Source organism: Nicotiana tomentosiformis, chromosome 9, assembly GCF_000390325.3.
Source record: "Nicotiana tomentosiformis chromosome 9, ASM39032v3, whole genome shotgun sequence".
Lineage (NCBI taxonomy): Eukaryota > Viridiplantae > Streptophyta > Magnoliopsida > Solanales > Solanaceae > Nicotiana > Nicotiana tomentosiformis.
The window spans coordinates 43,165,294-43,174,832 of NC_090820.1; the positions used below are offsets into that span (position 1 = coordinate 43,165,294).

Genomic DNA, 9,539 nt, shown 5'->3' on the forward strand with positions numbered 1-9,539 from the left:
TATGTTCTCCAAGTGCGAATTGTGGTTAGACTAAGTGGCATTCTTGGGTCACATGGTGTCTTGTGATGGGATTAAGGTGGATTTGAAGAAGATTGAGGCAGTTTACAGTTGGCTCAGACCTTCTACCGCGACTGAGATAAGGAGTTTCCTAAGTATGGCTTGGTATTATCGTCATTTTGTGGGGGGGGGGGATTCATCTATTACAGGCCCGCTAACTAAGTTGACTCAGAAGGGTACCCCATTCAGGTGGTCTAACGAGTGGGAGAAAGCTTTCATAAGCTCAAGACTGCCTTGACAACGACTCCAATTCTGGTTTTGCCTTTAGGATTGGGTTCATATACAATCTACTATGATGCTTCGTGGGTTGGCATTGGATGTATGTTAATGCAGGATGGTAGGGTGATTGCCTATGCTTCGCATCAGTTGAAGCCCCATGAGAACAACTACCCGGTGCATGATTTGGAGTTAGCAACTATTGTACACCTACTTAGATTTGGAGGCATTATCTTTATGGCGTGTTTTGTGATGTGTAAACAGATCACCGGAGTCTTCAACACCTATTCAAGCAAAAGGATTTGAACTTGAGGCAATTGAGGTGGATAAAATTACTAAAAGACTATGATATCACCATATTTATCATTCGGGAAAGGCCAATATGGTGGACGACGCCTTGAGTAGAAAGGCAGAGATCATATGGAGTCTTGATTTTATTCCAGCTTGGGAAAGGTCGTTAGCTATGTATGTTTAGGCTTTCGCCAACAGCTTTGTCAGGTTGGATATTTTGGAGCGTAGTAGGCATTTTTCTTGTGTCGTATCACGATCGTCCTTGTTTGAGTACATCAAGGTGCGTCAATATGATGATCCCCACTTGTTTGTCCTTAGAGGACACATTGCACCATGGTGATGATAAGGAGGTCACTATTGGTTATCATGGAGTATTGAGTCTTACGGGTCAGATATGTCTTCCTAATTCGGATGGCTTGAGAGAGTTGATTCTTGATGAGGCTCATAGTTCACGATATTCCATTCACCCTGGTGCTACGTAGATGTATCATAATATGAAGCAGTAGTATTAGTGGAGAAGGATGAAGAAGGACATTACAGAGTATGTTGCACGATGTTTGAACTGTCTGCAGGTCCAGTACGAGCATTAGAGACTTGGAGGTTTGCTTTAAAGGCTAGATATACCGGAGTAGAAGTGGGAGCATATCACTATGGATTTTGTGGTTGGGCTGCCATAGACCTTGAGGAAATTTGATGTTGTGTGGCTCATTGTTAACAGAATGACCAAGTCTGCACACTTCATTCTTGTCATAACTACCTATACTTCAGAGCAACTAGCTTAGATTTATCGTAGAGAGATTGTTAGCCTGCATGGTGAGCAATTGTCTATCATCTCGGATCAAGGCACTCAGTTTAATTGCATTTTGGGGAGCCACACATCGTGAGTTGGGCACATGATACGTGTGGATTTTAACAACTTATTAGTACATTATTGATTTAGTTTTTAGTTTGAAAGTAATGATTTTTGTCTCCTAATCCAATGAAAATGGGTGAATTGCAGGTGTGCTGGAGAATGTGAGCTCAATGAAAAAATATAACTCAAAGAGTAGATATTCCAACTAAGATCAGTAAAGAGGAAAAATGAAAAGAACAGTGCGGTCCGCAAAATTTCATCTGAGACTGCAAAAGTAAATACAGCCCGCAAAAGATAAAATGCAGCCGCAAAAGAGGAATTGAAGGTTCAGTTTTGGCAAAAGTGCGGTCTGCAAACCAAAACAGGCAATCGCAGTTGGTCCGCAAAATATGTTCGCACTAACAAGCCTGAAAGATTAGAGAAACTGCAATCGAACAAAGTTTGAAGCCTCCTCGGAAGTGTGGTCCGTAGCAATTCAGTGCGATCGCTGAAGCTGAAGTCCGGCCGCAGTAGTTAATATGCGGTCGCCGCATAACTCCTCCAACTGAAATCACTCGAAGCACTAACCTAGCAAAGTGCGGACCGCAGATGTTAAAGTGAGGCCGCAGAACCCTCTGAAGGGTAATTTGCCAGGAATTTTGGAGCACTATAAATAGGCGTGAAACAATATTTTAGGGCATCTTTTTGTATTGTAGCAGCAACTGGTAGTTATTCTTAGCCATTTGGGGAAACTTTGAGCTACAATTAGATAGAATCAATTACTTTTCCATTTTAATTTAGCTTTACGTCTTTAACTTCTTCATCTTTTCATTTTTGTATGTCCATTACTATGAGTAGCTAAATTTTATCTAGGGTTGTAATCCAATCCTAGTGCGTAAAACTTATGGGAGTTTAATATTAATGCTTTCTATTGATCAAGTTAATGTTATTTAGCCTTGTTTATGCTTTGAAGTTAGAATTAATAATTGCAAATATCGATTTAGGCCTATTTGACTTTTTTCTTACTTGAGAAAGAAGAATTTAGTCTAGTAAAACTTGGCTAACAAGAAATAGAACTAATTTAAGTATTGATTAGTTTAATTAAAGCATTTGAAGTAGAGATAGGGATAATCTACCCATTTGGACTTGAGAGAGTCGATTTGGGCATAATCACTCTGTAACCGAGAGGTATTGAGTGGGTACTTGTGTATTGAGAGTTATAACAAATCCCGATCTACCAAGCAAGCATTGATTTACTCTACCCATTAGGTTTACACCTAGGTTAAGGTTACAACCCTAAGCCTTTATCTATTTGATAAAATTTCAAAAATATTTCAATCATTACTTGTTCATTAGTTAGTTAAATTTCTTAGTAGTTTAATTTTGAAGAATTGATAACCACTTTTGTTTGGAAGCTAAATCTAGCTATTTCAAGTTTCTTTCTTAAGTATTTACCTTAACACCCATTCTAAACTCCTTGTGTATTCGACCTCGACTCGCGTTGGGTTTATTATTGTAACGACTGTTTCATATACGTGAGTTTGTTTCTTGAAGTATCTTCTTCTACTTTCATGATTCTAACTTCTTGAAGTGATTGTAGGTTCCAAATGGAAAACAACAAACTTGAAAACATACCCTTGGGAGTGGTGGATGACAAAGTGGAACAACTTGATGAAATTCCATAAGTTCTACAATAAAATCACCAAGGCGGTGGGCAAAAAGGCCACAACCACAAGCGGCGTAACATCGGAATTTGCCAAATAAAGGGTATGCAAGTACCATATCCCCCCCCCCCTCACATTAGGTCGGGCAACTTTCAAATAATGTGATGCTCAATTTTCTCGAGAAACGAGGTTATTTCACTGGGGCACCGACTCAAAAAGCTTACAATCATTTGAATGTTTTTATAGATACATGTTGGGGGAGCAAACAAAATATTTCGGAAGATGTTTTGCGGTTAAGGATTTTTCCCTTCTCACTAAAGGGTAAGGCTTTGGAATGGTTGGAGTGCTTGCCTAAGCATTCTATTCATACATGGGATGAATTGGCGGCGGAGTTTATTTTGAAGTTCTTCTCTTCCGGGCACATAGAAACTCTACAGGATGAAATATTGGCTTTCAAGCAAGAGCCCAATGAACTTTTGCATGAAATTTTGGAGAGATATCAGACTATGGTGAAGGAGTGTGCAAATACTGATATGACCGACAACATGATCCAACAAGCGTTCTACCGTGGTATTAATACCACGAATCAATGTGTGGTCAATATATTTGCCGGAGGCAATTTCATGGACAACACTTTATGCGGATGCATGTGAGATTCTTAGTGAGATGGTGAATACTTCTTCAGCTTTGAAATCTTGAGCTAATGTTCCCCAAGGTGATTCTAACAAGATTCATCTTCAAAAAGAATTACTAGACCATGGGCAAGCTATTGCCGAATTGACCACAACCATGACTTAACTCGCTAAGGCTCAACTTCATCAAACCCAAGCTCCTAAGAAAATTCATGTTATGGAAGAAGTGAATGTCTTGGCTATCAAGAAGAGGACTAAAGGTCCCCAATTTCAACCCCGAGTAAAGATTTATGCACATGATGATGGTAGCTACGATCAAGATGACGCTTATCAAGAGCGAGAAAAAGAGGTACAATTTGTGAACAATTACCAAGGGAAACAGAGCAATTTTAAAGGCTCTAATCAATATCAATGGGGTTCTCAAAATAACCAAGACAATTGTGGTTCTAATAATCAAGGGAACTGACATAACAACAACAACAACCAAGGAAATTGGGGAGGCAACCATCAAGGAAATTGAGGAAATAACAATAATCATGCAAATCAAAGTTCGGGTTTTCAAAGACCCCAAACGTACCAACAACCGAGCAACCCACCTCTCTATCCTTCCTACGATTCAAGTTTTTCAAGCAATAAAATGGGTTGTATTGAGAACATGTTCAAGTAAATGATAGAAACTAATGTGGATTCGGATGCCCAACTTGCCTCACATACCACATCAATCCGTATTCTTGAAGTTCAAATAGGGAAAATTTCTCAAGATCTTAATTCTCATCCTAATGGTGTAATACCAAGTGATACGGTAGTGAACCCAAAGGGTGATAACAATATGGGGCATGCTATGGCTATTCTCACAAGAAGTGGAAGAGCCGGGAATGCACCCACCTCAAATGAAAAAAAAACTTATGGATGATGACTTATCCAAGAGGAGGAAATACCACAAAATGATGTTCAAGTACATGATGATGTTTAGATTAATATTGATGATAGTATGGAGGAGACCCGAGAAGAGGTGAACCCGTCTAGGGAACATGCCATTGACATACCGAATCTGGTGGCGCAAAGCAAAGGCACCCTTGACAAAGCCTCCACCTCCTTACTCTCAAAGTATTGATAAGCAAATTGGTAAGAATCAATTCAAGAAGTTCATTCAAATGATGAAAAGTCTTTCTATTTATGTGCCATTGGTGGAAGCTTTGGAATAAATGCCTGGTTATGCCGCATTTACGAAAGATCTTGTGACAAAGAAGAGGTCGATGAACTTTGAAAAAATCAATTTCATTCAACAAGTGAGTGAAATTGTTCATTCCATGGCTCGCAAGTTGGAGGATCACGATGCTTTCATAATTCCTTGTACCATTGGAAGTGCCAATTTTGCTAAAGCTCTTTGTGATCTTGGGGCCATTATCAATCTGATGCCCTATTCAGTGTTCAAATCTTTAGGGAATGGGAAACCAAGTCCCACATCTATGAGGTTTCAAATGGTCGATCGCATAATGAAGAGACCATTGGGAGTGATTGAGGATGTATTGGTCCGAGTTGATAAATTTATTCTTCCGGCAGACTTTGTGATTCTAGATTATGAGGTTGGCTATGAAGTGCCTATCATTCTTGGGAGGCCTTCCCTTTCTACGGGTAAGGCCCTTTTTGATGTTGAAGACGGAGAACTCACTTCTCGGGTTGGGGATGAACAAGTAGTATTTCATGTGTAAAAACAAATCTATTCAGCAACCAAATGGAAATGTGGTGTGCTCTTTTGTGTAATTGGTGACCGATATCATTATTGATGACACGAGTGCAACAATCAATGTTTGTGACATGTTGGAAGCCGATTGTCTCAACTTTGATGATGATGAGATCGATGGTTTTATGGAGTGCATGAATTTGTCGCAAGGAATGGGGTGTTACAACTATGCACCCCGAAAGTTGTCATTGGATCTTGAGAATAAGAAGACTCCTCCTACAAAGCCTTTATTTGAAGTGCCACTAACCTTGGAGTCACCTTTATTTGAAGCGCCACCTTTACATGTCCATATGGTACTTTTAATTTCTAACGAATGCCTACTGAATTGTGCAATACGCCAACAACTTTTCAATGGTGTATGATGGATATCTTCATGGACATGGTAGAATACTACCTTGACGTCTTCATGGACAACGTTTTGGTGGTTGGGGATTCATTTGATGATTGTCTTGCTAATTGGGACAAGGTGTTGTCTAGATGTGAGGAAACAAATTTGGTACTCAATTGGAAGAAATTTTATTTCATGGTTGAGGAAGGCATCGTTCTTGGCCATATGAATTCAAAGAATGGTATTGAAGTGGATAAGGCGAAGATTAAAGTTATTTATATGCTTCCACCCACTACCTCAGTGAAGAGTGTGAGGAGTTTCTTGGGCCATGCAGGATTCTAACGGCAATTTATCAAAGATTTTTCTAAAGTGGTGAACCCGTTGTACAAACTCCTCGAGAAGGATGCCAAGTTTTATTTAAATGATTATTGTATGAGAGCTTTTAAACAATTGAAGCTCGAATTGACAACTAGTCCTATCATTGCATCTCCAAATTGGAGTTTTCTGTTCGAGCTCATGTGTGATGCAAGTGATGTTGCGGTTGGGGCTGTTTTGGGGCGACATATCAATAACGTTTTTCATCCGGTATACTATGCTAGTAAGACCATGAATAGTGTCCAGGTCAATTATTATATTATGGAGAATGAGCTCCATGCTATTGTGTCTTCTATTAAGAAATTCCAAAGTTATTGTCCACAAGGATCATGCGGCGCTTCGCTATCTTATGAGCAAAAATAAATCTAAAGCTCATTTGATGAGATAATTGCTTTTGTTTTAAGAGTTTGATATTGACATCTAAGATAAGAAGGGAAGTGAAAATCATGTGGCGAACTACTTATCTCATTTGGAGGAGGAGGGGAGGCCATATGATGGCCTTGAAATCAATGACTCTTTCCCCGATGAGCAAGTCTTGGTACTTTTAATGAAAGAGGTACCATGGTTCGCGGATTTGCTAAAATTTCCTTATGAGTGGTATCATTTCGAAAGAGTTCACTTCAAACCAGGATTTTCAAGACTACTATTGGGATGAACCATATCTTTTTCGGATTTATACTGATAGGGTAATTAGAAGATGTGTTTCGGAGGAGGAACAAAGTGATATTCTTGGGGCTTGTCATTCTTTGCCCTATGGTGGTCATCATGGAAGAGCAAGAACGGTGGTTAAAGTACTAAGTTGTGGTTTCCATTGGCCTACTCTCTACAAAGATGCAAATGAGTTGGTAAAACGATGTGATGAATATCAATAGGCCGGTGGAATTTCAAAGAAACATGAGATGCCCCTTACAACGATCTTGGAGATCAATATCTTTGATGTTTGGGGTATTGACTTCATGAGCCATTTTGTGAGTTCTTGTGGAAATACCTACATTTTGGTCGCAGTGGATTATGTGTCTAAATGGGTTGAAGTCGTCGCGTTACCCAAAAATGAGGCTAGAAGTGTGGTGGCTTTCTTGAAGAGGAACATTTTCAAAAGGTTTGGGACTCCGCGGGCAATCATAAGTGATGGAGGGTCACATTTTTGAAACAAGGCTTTTGATATTTTGATTGGCAAGTATGGTTTCACTAACAAAGTGAAAAATCCCTATCAACCACAAGCAAGTGGTCAAGTTGATGTATTCAACCGTGAGATAAAGAGTAGTTTGTCCAAGATGGTGAATGCAAATCAGACAGATTATTTAAGAAGCTTGATGATGCTATACGGGCATATAGAACAACTTACAAAACACCTATCAGAATGTCTCCATACCGGTTAGTGTTCAGAAAAGCTTGTCAACTTTTTGTAGAATTAGAGCACAAAGCAATGTAGGCCTTGAAGAAATTGAATCTTAATTAGGATGTAGCCGCTCACTTGCGGGTTGCACATTTGAATGAATTTGATGAATTCTAGTACCATGCATATAAGAGTTCTTCCTTGTACAAAGAAAAGATGAAATACCTTCATGACAAGTATATTTGGAACAAGGAGTTCAAGGCCGGTGATCTAGTGTTGTTGTTTAACTCAAGGTAGAGAATGTTTCCCGAGAAGCTCAAGTCAAAGTGGAGTGGTCCATTTGAAATTTCTGGTGTGACACCCTTTGGTGCTTTGGACTTCAAGAACAAGAACAATGAAATATTTCGAGTCAATGGCCACTAAGTGAAGCACTACTTGGGAAAATTGGTGAAAGCCACATAGTGGCGGTACTTTACTTCAGTTGATTATGCTATGACATTGCGTCGTGCCACGACGTTAAATAAGGCGCTACTTGGGAGGCAACCCAAGTTTTTTTCCATTTTTCTCTTTTAAGTTAGATGTTGCTTCCTGTTTTTAAATAGATTTGAAGTATGTTGCAGTGATCAGTGTTAGGTATTGAGATGATAGCTGAAGATGTGCCCTGCATGGAAAATGCGAAATTCACTTTTATTTATGCGGCCACAGAAGAGGTGATGTGTACCGCAGAAAATTGCTCGTGATCACAAATTTTACCTGCTGACCACGTTTGCAAGAAGATGCTCAGGTGCTAAATTGAAGGTCCTCTGTAATATTCTCCCAACAGTAATCTCAAACTTTACTGTCGCAGGAGAGTAATCTCAGAGAAGACATTAAAACTAAGTTGACAGAAGTGCAGCTGTACTTGAAAATATGCGGACTGCACAACTAAATGGTCTCCTCCTCCCAGGTAACAAAATGCAGACCGTATTTCGAATTTTGCATCCGCACTTGCCTTCTTTTGCCCTTACCCACGCATCAGTATAAATAGAACAGTAGGTCTCCCATTCGCACTTTTCTCCATTTTTCACACTCTAACTGAGACTGTACTAGGGACCAAGTTACTTGTACTTTTGACCACACAAAGCCACCCACAATCCAATCGCTCCTATCACACTACTACATTATGGTATGCATCCCATAAATCGTGTTATTTTTCTTTTTGAATTTATTTTTGCCTTTTAACTTCTTTTTAGGCCATTTGTGATTACATCATTTCTTTGTGTCTGTGTGGGGTAGTTTAACATTGGGTGAAACCATTCTTAGATAGGGTTGGATTTTTTATAATCATGCATTTACCATGTTATCGAGTAATATTGAACATATAATTGCATAACCTAAGTAGAAAAAGAATTTCATCTATAACAGTTCCTGATTATGCGGATCGCATTTGAAATTTTGAGGTTCGTATTTTCTAATTTTGGTAGCTTGGCTGATAACCCTAATTGTGCGTCCGCATTTTATTTGTGCGGACCACACTTGAAATTTTGCGGTCGCAAAGAGAGGTTCGCACTGTCCTTCAGAGAATTTCTTCTCTGGGACCTAAGTATTTTTACTCAAGTGCGGACCGCAATAAAATTATGGGTACTGCAGTTTGATTTCTGCAGTTGCAGATGCAAGGTCGCACTGTCCTTCAGATACTTCTCTCTAAGGGGTTGACACATTTGTGTAGGAGCGCGGTCGCACTTGGTATTGGGTGGAACACACTTTCTCTTGGCAGACCACACTTGAAATTGTGAGGACCACACTTGAACCCTATCTATTGCATGTTATAGACTCGACACCCTACTGCTTCTATGATGTCCTCTACTGCTAATATGACTCTTAACTGCTTTGCAACTTGTATATCAATTGAAAAATCTCATTGTACATATTCAAATAATGGTGCGATCAAGAGGAAAATGAGAGACATCCAAAGGAAGGGGTGGCCAAGGGAAAGGCAGAGGCAGGGGTTCTATGCACCCAACTGCACAAAAGATAATCGCCAAGAAAAGAACTGGAGGCCGGGAAAGAGGTAGAAGCCTCTCA

The 9,539-nt window shown here is 39.6% G+C and overlaps 1 protein-coding gene across 1 annotated transcript; it reads left to right on the top strand.

The window, feature by feature from the left end:
* The first annotated feature begins 4,897 nt into the window (after window positions 1-4,897).
* Window positions 4,898-5,404, top strand: LOC138898680 (uncharacterized). Its single transcript, XM_070184761.1, has one exon. It carries the CDS (start codon window positions 4,898-4,900, stop codon window positions 5,402-5,404), a length of 507 nt encoding a protein of 168 aa, XP_070040862.1.
* The last annotated feature ends 4,135 nt before the right edge of the window (window positions 5,405-9,539 follow it).

What these genes read in the sequence shown, in the direction of transcription:
- LOC138898680 (XM_070184761.1), top strand. Translation starts at nt 4,898, where the DNA reads ATGCCTGGTTATGCCGCATTTACGAAAGATCTTGTGACAAAGAAGAGG.